The sequence below is a fragment of the Pristiophorus japonicus genome, chromosome 13 (assembly GCF_044704955.1).
Source record: "Pristiophorus japonicus isolate sPriJap1 chromosome 13, sPriJap1.hap1, whole genome shotgun sequence".
NCBI lineage: Eukaryota > Metazoa > Chordata > Chondrichthyes > Pristiophoridae > Pristiophorus > Pristiophorus japonicus.
In genome coordinates this window covers 118190285-118207269 of record NC_091989.1, presented here as the reverse complement: position 1 = coordinate 118207269, position 16985 = coordinate 118190285, and the positions used below count along the sequence as shown (strand labels likewise).

The 16985-nt window shown below is 43.1% G+C and overlaps 1 protein-coding gene across 6 annotated transcripts in view; it reads left to right on the top strand.

Annotated features, from left to right (window-relative positions):
• The window catches only part of LOC139278261 (tubulin polymerization-promoting protein family member 3-like), a 38807-nt gene that overhangs the window by 12105 nt on the left and 9717 nt on the right, over positions 1–16985 (top strand). For 3 of the 6 annotated variants that reach the window (XM_070896910.1, XM_070896907.1, XM_070896909.1), the window contains exon 2: positions 4300–4430. The exons of 1 other annotated variant lie outside the window; for it this stretch is intronic. Coding sequence is in view for 3 of the 5 variants with exons in the window: in XM_070896907.1 (XP_070753008.1) it covers positions 4300–4430 (131 nt within the window). In the remaining 2 variants the exon portion in view is untranslated. The remainder of the gene's footprint in view (positions 1–4299; positions 4431–16985) is intronic. 2 more of the 6 variants (XM_070896908.1, XM_070896911.1) reach the window with 2 other exon arrangements.

Here is a 16985-nt window from a genome sequence, read left to right as displayed (position 1 = left end):
TGGGAACAAAATGGTTCTTCATGCTGACTGACCATAACAATACTCTCCGTTCCTTTGTAAATTTCTGAATCTTTCTAATTCATGAAAGAACACATTTGTATCTCTACTTCAGTAGCGAATTAAAAAATTCAATTACCAGATGAGGCAAACAATGACGGAATTTAGGATTAGGTCATTTGAGTTTGCTTTTAAAAAAATATTATTTACTAACTCGATTGTTAAAGGTTGTACCTCCATTTGAAGAGCACAGAATCTTGACTTCCTTCCAATTGACAATTTCAAAACACACACAACAATCTACAAGCTGATGCAGCTGCCTCCAAAGATCATTATAACGTTGAATAATTGGGTCATAAAGTCCTCGTTATTTCTGTGGTCCTCTTGCTGCTACCTTGGTAACAATAGCTGTTGGCCTTCTGATGTTAGCGATCAAGTGGTGTGTCTGAAATGCCAGTGGAGATGGCTGTATGATTTTTAATACAGACATTATGTAAGCTCTAAACCTTGTATGATTTATGAACTGTTGGCAACACCTCCACACTTTAGAGTTGTCTATCAAATAAGATCATGAAGGAATTCTTTGCTGCATCTATTTGATCATCCACCTAGTTTTGGCAATATATATATAGCAGCACCACAGCCAAATTCAAAACAAATTCATCATTTGAATCTCAAAGCATTTCAGTTCTATTAAGTAATTAGTTGCAGAACATATTTGAAACCGGCATAAATTCAGCAGTCTGTACAGTCCTTGCATTGCTATATGGTGCATTGTTCTTATTGACACTAGGATTGTTGTGCACCTGAAAGTACTAACTGATTCATTGGAATGCACTTTCTCCATTGGTTGCCCCTGTTTTATAAAGTTATCCTGTTCATACAGGTAGTGCTGTGTATAATGAAGTAAAGAGAATGATGACAAATAGGGGAAGACTGAAATAAAAATGGAAATTGCTGAAAATGCAAAGCAGACTAATCAGTATCTGAAAGAGTAAGATAGATTTAGCATTTTGTGTGTTGACGCTTCATCAGAGGGCCACACCTGAAATATTAACCATTCTTTAACGTATTGATCGGTCTTCTACACATTTCCAATATCTTCTGTTTTTATTGTGTACAATGATGACCTTAATAAGACTGACATTCACTGGACCCTTATTGCATTATACATGTAGGTCAGAGGTACAGAAATGTTTCAGCTAACAGGAATGATTAGCGTTGACTGTATGAGGAATGAAATATAAATGTCATAACCTCTTGTTTGTTGAAGTTTGTGTTGCCTGTATATGTGGATTTGACTGCTTATTTGCTTTGTTCACTACTAACCTAATTCACTTGAATCCACACATATATTAGAAGAAATAATGACAGTGATGCCAGTTTAGCTGGGGGGTGGAAAGAGGGGGCGCCTACCTTATCTTTTGTGAATTTTGCACTCATCAAAGCTAGGAATTTTAGTGCTGCAACACTTCCATTTCGGGTACCCAGTGTCGGCAAATCTCTTCTGGGTCAGGTATAGTGCATTGGTTTGCAAAATAAAGTTCCCACTAGTCTGCCACAACAAGATGGCTCAGCCTCGATCTGATAAGAGTATCCCTTACTGCACCTGTGATCCATTTCTTTTATCCATTTCCTACTCCAGCCATCCTAATACTTCTCTCAGTGAGATTGCCATTATCAGCCAACTAATGTTGAATTAAGGGCAGTTTTGTGCTCAAGCCCACTAGTAACTGGATTGAGACCCACTAATTGCATTTAAATGTACTGCCCTGACAGCCAATGTTTAAAGGAGATTTTCATCCAATCAGTACAAGGGGGATTTTAGATGATATAATAGTTTCTAATCTGTTCCACAAATTACATTCTCTTGATTGCAGCCCATATTAAAACATGTATATCATTTTACAGTACAAACGTTCAAAAATTGAGAGCAGGAAAAGACTAACTTGTCCATCAAACAGTCCTTATACTGTCATAATGTGATTTCTACACACCATTATTGGCATCTGCCCCACGATATAAAAAGAGACTTTCAATATGCTTCTTAAAACCCAATTCACTTCAAATAATGAAATTACCAAACTATTCAAGTGAACCAGGTATTATGATTGATATTGAATTATCCTATATTCAGCAACATCCATGTCTATTACTGGCAAAATATACTGCTGATTCAAATGGAACAATTTCATTAAATGAGATTTCATTTAAAAATTAGATAAAGTTTGATGAACAGGCTGATTTATTAGAAATATAGTTTTACTACTGGTGGAGGACTACACTACATTGCATCATATACACCTTGCATAGAGCAGTAAATACTGGGCGGCTCTCACCATTGCCCACTCAATGAGTTTTTGAACTGGGACCGATATTCCCCTTTGGGAGGGAGGAAGGGAAAGTTAGTAAGAGAGTTGCCCAGGGTAAGTCCTGGTGGATAGTTACAGAGAAACATTGTCACCGGCCTGGAAGTAGGTCATGGCCTGTGTTGTTGTCCATGGAGTCAAAAGAGTGCAATAAAATCCAAAAATTCACAATTAATTAAAAAATATATATATTCATGCTTCATTGATTTAAGCTATATTGACAGTATATGTAAAGAAGGTGTCTCTTTTAATTTGGTCTTGCTGGTGCTAGACTCAACTGGTTTTGCAATTCTATCGCCATCATGCTACCAAATAAAGCAACATCCTTACATTTTTCTGTTTCTTTAAGTTAACTCCAAATGAGAATTGCTCCTGCTTTGTTTTCCCATTCATGTGCAGTTTGACCCCAATTCCCAGCCACTGCATTATATAAGTAGGCTCACTGGTATATCTACACTCAGGACTATCTAGTTTTGTCTCAGGTTGATGGGATGAAAATCTCGTTTGAGCGCTGGCTGTAAGGGTCAACATGAAATAAGAGAGAAGCAGGGGATGAGGAAGTAGGAGGTCTAGTCCCAGTTAAGTCTTAATATTCTTCTGCTCTTCTCATCCTATTCAATCGACCATTCACTAACACCAAAGCAAACACTGAAGTCAATACCTTCCACTCACTCTGCTGAAAGCTACATCTACAGGGTTCCAATGAAGACTACATTATGGCATATGTTCTTTTTCCAGAGGAAGTAGAATCAGGACCCAGGGACACAAAGCCAGCATTAATCATGTGCAGCTTTACCCCATCCGAAGCAGTGGTTTGGGTACATCTGCCCTGGGGATTTTGATATTGAGGTACAGGAGAGCACACTGAGGGATACACAGAGCGTGAATAAACAGCAGGAATGGGGTGGAACCTGCTGTCCAGAGGGTCAGTTCACATCTGTTCTTTGCTAATGAAATCATGATCTGACCCTTAAGGAATCAGCTTTTGAAAGAAGTATGCTTTCTGGGCATGAAGGTTGCTAGTCATTGGAGACTGTGCCAAGCAACCTTCAACTGACGCCAGTTAATATGAGGGAGTCCACTACCTGAATGGAGAACACCAAATCCAAGGAAGTAGTCCTATCCCAATGAACATTTAAATTTAAATTAGCTGAACTCCAAGGAACAGCAGAGTCCAGTGGAAGTCAAATTGGGTGCTTGCAAAAAGGTCACTGTCCAACATTTACTGTGGTTGGGGGTAGGGTGGGGCGGGAGGGGGAGATGGATGACAAATAGGCCTTGCTTTAGATCGTAGGAAGCGCAAGCTTCTGTATCATTACATGAGTAAAAAGTAGCAGGAGTAACAATCCTGTTAAAATGAAGACTCATCATATGGTTTCCTACTGCATCACATTCTCTCCCAGAATCTCAAAACTATGGAGCTCCTCACCTTCCTCAGTCTTTGCTTCCTCTGGCAATCTGAAAGTTTTTAAAACCCAAGTTTGTCATCAGTTAATCGCCATTCACTCCTGTTATGCTTTGATTTGCAGTTTACTCTTTTCAACTTTGGTGGCCTCCTACACTAAGGCCCTTGGCCCATTACATTGATTTCTCAATTAAACATATTTTTTAAAAACCCGTTACTCCAGCTGACATGGGGAGAGGGTGGATAAAGTCTGGGTAAGCCGAATTAGAGGATAGATTCTCTGATAACTTGAATATAAAAGTGTTCATTAAATTTACATTTAGGAAAAGGATAAGCTCCTTTAAAATGCCATCCTTAGCAATTGTTGCACCAATTCTTCATGTAGAGGATTTAACAATTATTGAACAAGCTTCCATAAGCCAACATGAACTATTATTGAAACAAAGCTGTTGCTACTACAGCTATAATTAATGACCCCGGTCACTTTATTGTATTGTGCTATTTTATCACGCCCCCTTGATGTTACAGTTTGTTGCTATGGCTACAGGAAAAACAGAAAATAACATCTCTTCAGTACTTTAAAGGAACATTTTGTTGGAGAAAGGAAACAGAAGGACTTTGTGAAGAGGCTTTCGGAACTAAGCTAAGGGAACTCAAAGGTAAGAAGGCTGATTCCTCCTTATTTAACATGATAAATATTTTATAGCCATAAAATACCTTAGTGTGTATTGGCGAATAGGGTTTGTATGGACTGAAAGTATAAGCAGCATTCACTTGTTTACAGACTTGAGTATATTATCCTGAAATGTTAAATATGCTAAAGCATTTTTATTTGATATTCCAAGTTATTTATGCAGATTATGATCTATTTTGCATTTTTTTTCACCTCTTCTTTGTAAGAGCTGTGTTACTTTTGTAACATGCAGCTTCCAGTAGAAGAAGCCAATTGTCCTACCTCCGTGTATAGCTTGCTGAAACTAATTTAATAAGTAAAATCCCACTGGCTGCAGTCCTCTGTTTCTAGGTACTCTCTATAATTATTTAAGTGAAGATCTATATTAGAGCATTAACTCGATGAGAAGAAAGAACTTGCATTTATACCACACCTTATCATGTTCTCGGGACTTTGCAAAGCATTTACAACTAAGGATTACTTCTGAAGTGGAGTCACTGTTGTTATGCAGCCAATTGCACACAGTGTCAGCTGTGGCTCAGTGGGTAGCACTCTTGCCTCTGAGTCAGAAGGTTGTGGGTTCAAAAAAAAAATCTAGGCTAACACTCCAGTGCAGTACTGAGGGAGCACTGCACTGTCAGAAGTGCTGTCTTTGGGATGAGACATGTGCTCTCTCAGGTGGACGTAAAGGATCCCATGGCACTATTTTGAAGAAGAGCGGGGAAGTTATCCCCAGTGTCCTGGCCAATATTTAGCCCTCAATCAACATAACAAAAAAAAGATTATCTGGTCATTATCACACAGTGCTGTTTGTGGAGCTTGCTTGTGCGCAAGTTGGCTGCCGTGTTTCCTACATTACAACAGTGATTACACTCCAAAAGTACTTAATTGGTTGTAAAGTGCTTTGAGATGTCTCGTGGTCGTGAAAGGCGCTATATAAATCCAAGGCCCTGAAATTCCAGCCTCCCCGGGTCCGTACGAGTTCCTATGGACCGGGAAGGCATCGGAAATGCCAGTTTCCAGCGCGCAATGCGCATGCGCTGGAAACCAGCCTTTCCGATCTGTCAAGTTTCGGGAGCGAGGACATTTGTAAGTGGAAATTTCCGATATTTATGCTTACAAATGTTCTCAAAAATCTTGCACCTGAAAAAGCAGGCGCAATGCCTACCTTTACAGGTGCAAGTGTTTTTAAAAAAAACACGAAAACATATAAAAATAAAGTTATTAAAACAGATTTTATTATTAAAACAGATTTTATCATTAAACCCCCTCCCCCCCCCCACAATGGTAAGTTTATTTAAAAAACTTTTTTAAAAATTGGGAATTTTTTTTTAAGATGTTAATGACTTTAATTTAAATGAATGTAGTGTAATTATTTTCTATTTTTTTTATTAGTGTTTTGGGTGTTTGGGGCTGTGTTTCGGGCTCTATCACAATCATAGTAATAGGAGTTTAGGATGCTGCGGAACTCCTATTACTATGATACTTTACCTGATTGGCTGCCCAGAGCCATGTGACTCCAGCTCGAGGCCTGCGCACGCATTGATGTGCACTCGCTGCTACTCGCAGTCGAAGGAGGCCTCAGCATCGAAAAGTCCAACGTGGGCACTAGCTTAAGGTAGGTGAGTATTTTTTCTCTAAAATGCCCACAGGAAGGCCAAACCGGAATTTCAGGGCCAAGGTCTTTCTCTTTTTAAGGAACCACAAACAGCAAATGAATGATCAGATAATCTGCTTTTGGTGGTGTTAGTTGAGGGATGAATTTTGGACACACTTAGCATCAGGGACAGGACACCTTGTTCTTCTTAAAATTGTCCCACAGGATCGATTACATCCACCTGAACAGGCAGTTCACTGAGTCATCCAAAAGATCGTGCCTCTGATAATGCAGCACTGCCTCAGTGCTGAGCTGAAGTAGCAGCCCAGCTGATCTGCACAAGTCTGTTTTACTACGTTAAAGGTGCTATATTACTGCGAGTTATTGTAATGGGTCTGGAGAAGCCTGACCTGAGAAAAGTTAGCATTAGCTATGCACACACATAACTCAGCCAGTAATATAACCTTTCCCAGGTTAGGCATCTCCAAATTAGCAGCAGGTTAATCTGTACAGCCATTCCAGGACACACCCATAGCCTTCACTGTCAGAGCAGCCTGATTGGGCAACAGTGCAAGAGAATAATTTGAAATGACAGATCCCTATGGGATGGAAATTAGTAAGAAAATCATCTCATAAGGTAGGAGTTTATTACATTTTTCACATTATACTGAAGTACTCTTCTTTATGGTTTCTTTCTCCATGTATCCCAAATGTTGATATTCATGTTAACATTTGGGTGTGTGAAATAGCAGCAGGAAAAAGTGAGGTATTCTGCATTGATGAATTTCACATTATCCCCCAGAGCTTTAGCACCCATTTGTAATGCCCATCACCAGAATCATTGGAGCCATAAATTCAAGGGAGGGGAGGTGGTATGGGGGGGGGGGAAGTGATTAGCGGTGACTTGGAATAGCAGGAAAACCGCCCATCTGGATTTCTGTTTAATATAAATCACACTGCTGGTGAAAGGCCAACTTCAGGTTGGTCTTAAATTCAGCAGACCATTAAAATATTTGTTTATAGTAGGAAATGGAAACTGAGTTGGTGAAAAAAAGGATCATTCACATCCCCTGTGCCACTGTAAACACCGCCAGTTAAGAGAATTCAGAATAGCGTCCGTTCTTTCGGCAATTTTGTTTTAAATTTTGGAAATGCATAGCTTCCACCAGTATAGACACTGGAAGCTTTTATATGTGATTATAGCTGCAAATGAGCATAATTGCTGCTACTACCTTCTTGCTTTTCCTCTGGCTTGGAGAAGTTGGGGAAAACCTAATTTGTAAGATGGTCCTCCTGGCATTGTTGAGGAAATGAGTACAGAAAATGAGGGGCGGGGGGGGGGGAGAACCTATTGTTTGTTAAAACAGATTTTATGGTATTTTTCCACTTTGCTTATTTTTGAATAATGTCACCAGCAGCAACACAAAAAGGGTTGGATCTCCTGGAGTTTGAGTCAAGTGGGTTAAAATGGACCAGAGCATTTGATATAGAATTACATAGAAATTACAGCACAGAAATAGGCCATTCAGTCCAACTGGTTGTAATGTATTTGCTTCATGGGTTCTTTGCTTAAGAATTCATAGCAACATATTGCTACTCGTCATCATAGGCAGTCCCTCGGAATCGAGGAAGACTTGCTTCCACTCGAAAAATTATTTCTTAGGTGACTGAACAGTCCAATACAAAAACCACAATCCCTGTCACAGGTGGGACAGACAGTTGTTGAGGGAAGGGGTGGGTGGGACTGGTTTGCCGCACACTCTTTCCGCTGCCTGCGCTTGGTTTCTGCTTGCCCTCGGCGATGAGGCTCGAGGTGCTCAGCGCCCTCCCGGATCCACTTCCTCCACTTAGGGCGGTCTTTGGCCAGGGACTCCCAGGTGTCAGTGGGGATGTTGTACTTTATCAGGGAGGGTTTGAGGGTATCCTTGAAACGTTTCCTCTGCCCACCTTTGGCTCATTTGCCATAAAGGAATTCCGAGTAGAGCGCTTGCTTTGGGAGTCTCGTGTCAGGCATGCGAGCAGAGCTGATCGAGTGTGGTCAGTGCTTCAATGCCGCGGATGTTGGCCTGGTCGCTACTAAGAACTAGTTGGTTATTAACAATCATACTACACATTACCAGTTCATCTATTAGACTCACAACTGCATACCTCATCGTGGCTGACCTAGATCCAACTTGTCATGTATTCAACTATCATTGTAACCCATGTATAAGCTGACCTAAGTTGTACACCTTGAGAACATTGACCACAAGGAGGTGAACTTGTGGGAGACACTCCTAACCTGGACTTTCAGGTATAAAAGGGGAAGCTCCACCCACCTTCATCACTTGAGGTCTTGGTAATAAAAGTAACTAGTCACAGAGTGACCTTCTCTCAAGTATGGGCCGTGTGTGCATTTATACTGTATTGTAAGGACGAGAAACTGGGATTTAAACCACGCGAGCATGGCCACTAGTGTTTGTGATGATTGGGACGACTTTATTGAGAGACGACAGCAAAGTTTTGTCACTAAGGAATGGTTGGGACAGGATTCAGCCGACAAACGCAGGGCTCATCTCCTGACTGTTTATGGATCCAGAACGTACTCCCTGATGAAGGACCTTCTAGCGCCAGAGAAGCCGGCGGACAAGACGTTCGAAGAGCTCAGTAAGTTGATCGGGGAACACCTTAAACCGGCGAGCAGCATGCACATGGCGAGACATCGGTTGTACACGCATCAGCGGCGAGAAGGGCAAAGCGTTCCTGACTTCGTGGCAGATCTCCGTCGACTGGCGAGCCTATGTAAGTTCACAGATACATGCAGAATGCAGATGCTGCGAGATTTTTTTTATTGAGGGCATCGGGCACGCTGGGGTTTTCAGGAAACTGATTGAGACCAAAGACTTGACCTTGGAAGCAGCGGCTCTGATAGCCCAGACATTTATCTCAGGGGAGAAAGAGACCAGAATGATGTATGACAAAAATCTTGGCTCAAATGCGGCAAACAACCAGGGAGTCAACATTGATAATGCGGCACACAGTTCTCTAGGCAGACAAGGGCAATCAGACATGACCCAGCATGTAGTCAAACCCAAAGGGGGAATTCAACAGAGACAATGACTAGCTGAACGGCGATTGTCCATTGCGATGGCATGAATGTGGCCAGTAATGGGGCCATCAACACCTGTTAATGGTGCGCTTAAGGACAGTTACAGAAACAGTCAGAGACGATCGACTGGTAATGGACCTTTTGTTTCCAACAATGGGACCTCCAGCTCATGCTGGAGGTGTGGAGGCAAACACCCAGCCAGAGCTTGCAGGTATCAGCAATATACCTGCAGAAACTACAACGTCAGCGGTCACTTGACGCGTATGTGCAGGAAGCCTGCCGCCAGGTTGATGTACGAGGAGGACGGGCCTGATGTAAGCCCTACGAGGCCAAATGAATGCTGGGGGAAATCGCTGGAAGCTGAAGTTCAGCGAGTTCATGTGGAGCACATATACAGTTCATATACCAGGACGCCACCGATAATGATGAAAGTGCTCCTCAATGGCATCCCAGTATTAATGGAGCTAGACACGGGGGCCAGCCAGTCCCTGATGAGCATCAAACAGTTTGAAAGGTTGTGGGTGTCCAAGGCCAGGAGGCCAAAATTATTGCCGATTGACGCACAGCTACTGACATATACAAAGGAGATCATTCCAGTGCTAGGCAGCGCCACGGTAGTCGTGACCCACAAAGATTCAGAGAACAGGTTGCCACTCTGGATTGTCCCGGGGGACGGTCCCGCACTACTGGGGAGGAGTTGGTTTGCTGTCATGAACTGGAAATGGGGCGATGTTAATGCAATTTTTTCTGTGGAGCGAGTATCATGCTCACAGTTCCTGGACAAATTTGACTCATTATTTCAACCCGGCATCAGCACTTTCATGGGGGCCAAGGTAGTGATTCACATAAACCCGGACACCAAGGCCAGAGCGGTGCTGTACGTGATGCGGGAAAAGATGGACTGCGAATTGGACCGCCTGCTGAGTGAAGGCATCATCTCGCCAGTCGAATTCAGTGACTGGGCGAGCCCGATCATGCCGGTGCTCAAGGCGGATGGGTCAGTCAGGATATGTGGCGATTACAAGGCCACCATCAATCGGGTGTCACTCCAAGACTAGTACCCGCTACCGAGAGCAGAGGACCTCTTTGCGACACTGTCCGGTGGCAAACTTTTTTCAAAATTGGACCTGACCTCAGCTGACATGACCCAGGAGCTGGCAAGTGAGTCGAAAAAGCTGACCACCATCACGACACACAAGGGGTTGTTTGAGTATAACAGCTGTCCGTTCGGGATTTGTTCAGCCGCCGCGATCTTTCAGCGAAATATGGAAAACCTCCTCATGTCGATTCCAAGGACGGTGGTTTTTCAAAACGACATCCTCATCAAGGGTCGCGATACTGAAGAACACCTCCACAACCTGGAGGAGGTGCTACGCAGACTGGACCGGGGTAGGGCTGCGACTGAAAAAGGCGAAGTGCATCTTCTTAGCTCCAGAGGTAGAATTCTTGGGGAGGAGGGTAGCAGCAGATGGGATCAGACCACTGCGTCCAAAACGGAAGCGATCCAGAGAGCACCCAAACCCCATAACACGACGGAGCTGCATTCGTTCCTGGGGCTCCTGAACTATTTTGGTAACTTTCTTCCCAAATTGAGCATGCTGTTTGAGCCGCTACATGTGCATCTACGCAAAGGTCGCGATTGGGTCTGGGGGGACAGCCAGGTAAAGGGCTTTGATAGAGCACGCAGCTTGTTATGCTCCAACAAACTGTTAACGTTATATGACCCGTGTAAGAAATTTGTTCTAACGTGCGATGCGTCGTCCTATGGTGTCGGGTGTGTGTTGCAGCATGTCAATGTCAATGGTCAGTTACAGCCGGTAGCTTATGCCTCCAGATGTCTGTTCCAGGCAGAAAGGGGCTACGGGATGGTAGAATAGGAAGCGCTAGCATGTGTATATGCAATAAAAAAAATGCATCAGTACCTGTTTGGCAGGAAATTTGAGCTGGAGACAGATCACAAACCCCTAACGTTCCTTTTGGCCGACAACAAGGCCATAAATGCGAATGCATCGGCCCGCTTACAGAGGTGGGCACTTACGTTAGCCGCCTATGACTACACAATTCGGCATAGACCGGGCACCGAAAACTGCGCCGATGCACTCAGCAGGCTCCCACTAGCCACCATTGAGGGGGCAACAGAGCATGATGCTGAGATGGTCATGGCTGTTGAAGCTTTCGAAAGCGAAGGCTCACCTTTGACAGCCCGTCAGATTAAAGTCTGGACAAATAAAGACCCGCTACTGTCTTTAGTTAAGAAATGTGTCCTGAATGGGACTGGGCAGCCACATACAGGGCATGCCCTGAGGAATTTAAACCGTTTGATAGGCGCCAGGATGAACTCTCGATTCAGGCCGATTGCCTGATTCAAACCGAGTAGTTATGCCCCAGAGGGGCAGAGAGGTGTTTATCAGAGAACTTCACAATAAGCACCCGGGCATTGTCATGATGAAGGCAATTGCCAGGTCACACGTTTGGTGACCAGGGATAGATGCAGACCTGGAACTTTGTGTTCGGAGGTGCAACACGTGTGCTCAGTTGGGCAACGCACCCAGGGAAGCCCCCCTTAGCCCCTGGCCCACCAAGCCATGGTCATGCATCCATGTGGACTACGCAGGTCCTTCCATGGGAAAAATGTTTTTTGTTGTAGTAGACGCCTACTCCAAATGGATTGAGTGTGCCATTTTAAATTCAAGCACATCCTCTGCCACGGTAGAAAGTCTAAGGTCAATGTTCGCCGCCCACGGTCTACCGGATGTCTTGGTCAGCGACAATGGCCCGTGCTTCACAAGCACTGAATTCCAGGACTTCATGGCAGGCAATGGAATCAACCATGTCAGAACGGCACCGTTCAAGCCGGCCTCAAATGGCCAGGCGGAACGAGCAGTGCAAATAATCAAACGGGATGCTCAGAATCCAAGGGGGTTCCCTACAAAGCCGCTTATCACGCCTCCTGTTGACCAATAGATCCCGACCACACTCGCTCACAGGGGTTCCACCCGCAGAGCTGCTAATGAAAAGGACGCTCAAAACCAGGTTATCCCTTATACATCCTACTATGAAAGAAATTGTTGAGAGCAGGCGTCAGTCACAATGTGACTACCATGACAGGAATGCGAGGGCACGATGTATTGATGTCAATGACCATGTCTTTGTCCTCAACTACGCTGCAGGGCCCAAATGGCTTGCAGGCACTGTGATTGCCAAAGAGTGGAATAGGGTTTTGGTAGTTAAACTTACCAATGGACAAATCTGCCGCAAACACATGGATCAAACTAAAAGGAGGTTCAGCAACCCCATAGAAGAAGCAGAGGAAGAACACGACACAGAGTTTACTCCACCACAGGTGACTGAACACCAGAACCAAGTGGAGGAGAGCCAAGTCACTGTGGGCAGTCCGGACAGGCCTGAGGCACCGCAAACAGCAGACACTCAGGCTAACGCCCAACAACCGGAGCCCCAACTCAGGCGCTCTACAAGGGAACGTAAACCACCAGAGAGACTTAACCTACGATCCCAATAAGACTTTGGGAGGGGGGCGGGGGGAGGTGATGTCATGTATTCAACTATCATTGTAACCCATGTGTAAGCTGACCTAAGTTGTACACCGTGAGAACATTGACCACAAGCGGGTGAACTTGTGGGAGTCACTCCTAACCTGGACTTTCAGGTATAAAAGAGGAAGCTCCACCCACCTTCATCACTTGAGGTCTTGGTAATAAAGGTAACTGGTCACAGAGTGACCTTCTCTCAATTATGGGCCTCGTGTGCATTTATACTGTATAGTAAGAACATATCACAACTGACTGGTGTTTTATTGAGTCTTGTGAACATCACATGACTGGCTAAGCCACTCACAATGCAACAGCTCGACAAACCTGTGAACATCCTTACAAGTGCATGCATTATATTGGTCTATGCCGGTATTTATGCTCCACACAAGCCTCCTCCCATCCCACTTCATGTAACCCTATCAGCATTATCTTCTATTCCTTTCTCCCTCATTTATTTATCTAGTTTCCCCTTAAATGTACCTATGCTGTCATCCTTGCCCAGAAGCATTGTTTGCCAAGAAGCATTGTTTACCGAGCGGCATTGCTGAGCTATTTCAACAGTTGCCGAAGCTGCTGCTTGTCGCTTTGGTTGCTGAAAGCTCATCATCTCTGACAATTCAAGATGGTTTTCTGGCATGAGTATTTAAAGCAGGCTGACTGAACTGGGCATCACATCAGTTAACTGCCATTTATGGTCCTCAAGCAAATACAGTGAGATAGATTTGCATCTTTATCACAGGGGTGATGAGGATCGGCTGGGTGGAGCGTTGAAAGGAAAATCTGGTTGGGTCGTTCGCACACTGGTAACAGAATCTGCCTGATTTCCCTTCCATTGAAATGAATGGTAGGAAAATCCAGTGGGTTCTCTAAGGGTGTGTGATCCTCCTGCCAGATTGTGTTTTCCATGCTCAGCATATCACCCAGGTGGTAAGTATGAAGATCTATTACAATGAGTTGAGTTAATCAAATAATTAGAAGATTAATAGCTCCTTATGTCCAAGAAATGCACTATCGGTGAGACAGACATTTTTAAACCTTTGCAGGGCTAGCATTAACTGCAAAGAGAAGAAAACAGTGGATTTTAACTTAATATACAGCTTTATAAACTCCTTTGGCTTGTGATGTAAGATACACAAAAGGGCTCTAACCAAAGGAGCTGAAGGAAGTCCTTCAATGAGTTCATATGATAATAAATGAGGACTATCCACGAAAGATTGTAATGGTACCTTGACATTCATCATCACTCAGGGCGATGATGTATCCCGAATCTGAAGAAAGCATAACTTATTTCCTCATTTGGTGGGACGATACAAATTTGGCAAGAAACAAACAAAAATAACGAATTATTCAAAACAAAGTGGAGAAAACCTGAAAACGTGTTACTAGTAGCAAGAACCAGAACTAGACTTGGAACCAGGATAAAATTCTAACTTTTTCACATTTCCCCAATAGATGTAGGTGAGTATTGTTGAAGGAAATGTCACACGTAGAGCTGCATAATTCATTTGCACAGACTTTTGGTTTAGGGAAGAACAAAATGACTACGGAACTTGAACCGGCAGCAAGAATAGTGAGGGCTTTAATGGCCAAATTGACAGCACAGTGACCTTGCCTGGCAAAACACTTTACAGTCTTTATGTCGGACATCAGGGAGTAAAAATTCATTTGCTTAGCAATCCGAGAGGGGTGTTAATGACCGGGTGGAAGGTGAGGACAAGGGGAACCCTAGAATAGTTTTGGGAGGGAGGGGAAGGACTGAGGGTCCACAGTGGAGAGGAATCCTCAGTTGAGGAAAAAGGAAGACATATCGGAAACACTGGTGTGGAAGGTGGCATTATCCGAACAGATGAGACGGAGAAATTGGGAGAATGGATTCGGGACCTTAAAGAAAGTGGGGTGGAAGGAAGTGTAATCAAATTAGTTGTGGGAGTCATTGGACTTAGAGTAGACATTGGTTGACAACCTGATCCCAGAAATGGAAATAAAGAAATCGAAAAAGGGAAGGGAAGAGTCAGGAGATGGACCTTGTGAAGGCAAAGGAGGGGTGGAAATTTGAAGCAAAGTTGATTTCTTCAGCCCTACCCTAAGTCTCTGTCAATAGTTCCTACTCCCACTTTTTCTTTTTGCCAATTTCTAAGCCCTGTTTCACTTTCTCTTCATCTTCATCATCTCATCTAGCCATACTCCCTTTCAACTCCCACTTTTCCAGTACCATACCAGTACCATACCTCTCTCGGTCTTTTCCCATACTCTACATTATCCCTTAGCCTACCTTGTCTCCTACTCCTATCAGAAGTTCCAGTCCCTCTAGAATGAGACCATTGCTTTTGGTGTTGTCCACCTTGCCCATTATAGCACCTCTCACTGGCCTCCCAGGGCAGTAACCTCAAATGTTGCACCCTCCACTCTGTCAACATTTTGCTTAGCTGGCTCCTCAGGGATACTCTTATCCATGTTTTTGGCACTTCTAAACTTATCAACTTGTCCAAAACTCAGCTGCACATATCGTGTCCTTCACTAAGTTTTGTTTTCCCATCTACTTCATTCTGTTCTCAATACATTGAATTTGAAATCCTCATACTTTTATTCCTATACCTGCTTCTGCACTCTTTGGTCTTTGTTACTCTGGCCCTTTCTGCACCCTGCCTCCCACTATTTGATTGCAGAGCCTCCAGCTACCTCAGCCCTACCGTCTGAAATTCCCTCCCTTGACCCCTTCACCCTTCACACTCCACTGCTCTGTTCACCTTTTCGACCAAGTTTTTAACCACCTCTCAATTCTCCCAATTCTCTCTACTTTTCTTATCTGTTTTACTTATTTATTAAATCTGTAATTTAGCCGTAGCCCTCACCAGTGCTTTGGGATGGTTTCTACATTAAAGGTCTTAGATAAATGTAAGTTGTTGAAACCCTTTCCATCTCTTCCAGATATTCTCCGTAGTCAATTTCACAGCATTTGCTGTTGAGATTTTATAAATTATTTTGGCACGTTCTACCACTGTATCGTCGCATCTCCTAGATGTGAAACCTTAATATGGTTGCAAACAATTTTTGTCTTATAATACTCCTGTGTTTTACTACATTAAAGATGCTATATAAATACAAGTTGTTGTTGTTTCAATTGCCATTAGCACCTTGAAGAATAATGTGCAACAGAAAGTGGGGTCAAAGGGAAAAATGGTTTAAAAAAAAAATTTAAAAGCTCTTTATCTGAATGTACGCAGCATTTGTAACAAGATAGATGAGTTGCCGGCACAAATAGATAAAAATGGGTATGATCTGATAGCCATTACTGAGACGTGGTTGCAAGGTGACCAAGGCTGGGAACTGAATATTCAGGGATATTTGACAATACGGAAGGATAGACAGAAAGGAAAAGGAGGTGAGGTAGCTCTGTTAATAAAGGATGAGATGTGTAGTAGTGAGAAATTATATTGGCTCAGAAGATCAAGATGTAAAATCAGTTTGGGTGGCGATAAGAAATAATAAGAGGAAGAAGTCACTGGTGGGCGCAGTCTATAGGCCGCCTAACAGTGGCTACACTGTTGGATGGGGTATAAATCAAGAAATAATGGAGGCTTGTAAGAAAAGATGATTGTAATCTTCATTTTGATTGGATAAAGCAAACTGGCCAAGGTAGCCTTGAGGAAAAGTTCATAGAGTGGATCCGGGATGGTTTCTTTGAACAGTGTATTGCGGAACCAACCAGGAGGCAGGCTATCTTAGATCTGGTACTGCGTAATGAGAAAGGATTAATAAATGATCTCCTAGTAAAGGATCCTCTAGGGAAGAGTGATCATAGCATGATTGAATTTCAAATTCAGTTGGAGGGTGAGAAAGTTGGATTTTAAATGAGTGTCCTGATCTTAAATAAAGGAGATTACAAAGGTATGAAGGCAGAGTTGGCTAAAGTGGACTGGGAAAATAGATTAAAAGTGTAAGATGGTTGATAAGCAGTGGCAGATATTTAAGGAGGTATTTCATAACTCTCAACAAAAATATATTCCAGTGAGAAGAAAAGACTTTAAGAGAAGAGAGAACTATCCATGGCTAACTAAGGAAGTAAAGGATAGTATCAAATTAAAAACAATGGCATACAAAGGGACCAAGATTAGTAGCAGGCTAGAGGTTTGGAAAACTTTTTAAAAACCAGCAAAGGACGACTAAAAAAATAATAGGGGGAAGATAGATTATGAAAATAAACTAGCAAGAAATATAAAAACAGATAGTAAGAGTTTCTACAGGCATATAAAAAAGAGAGTAACTAAAGTAAACGTTGGTCCCTTAGAGGTGAGACTAGTGAAT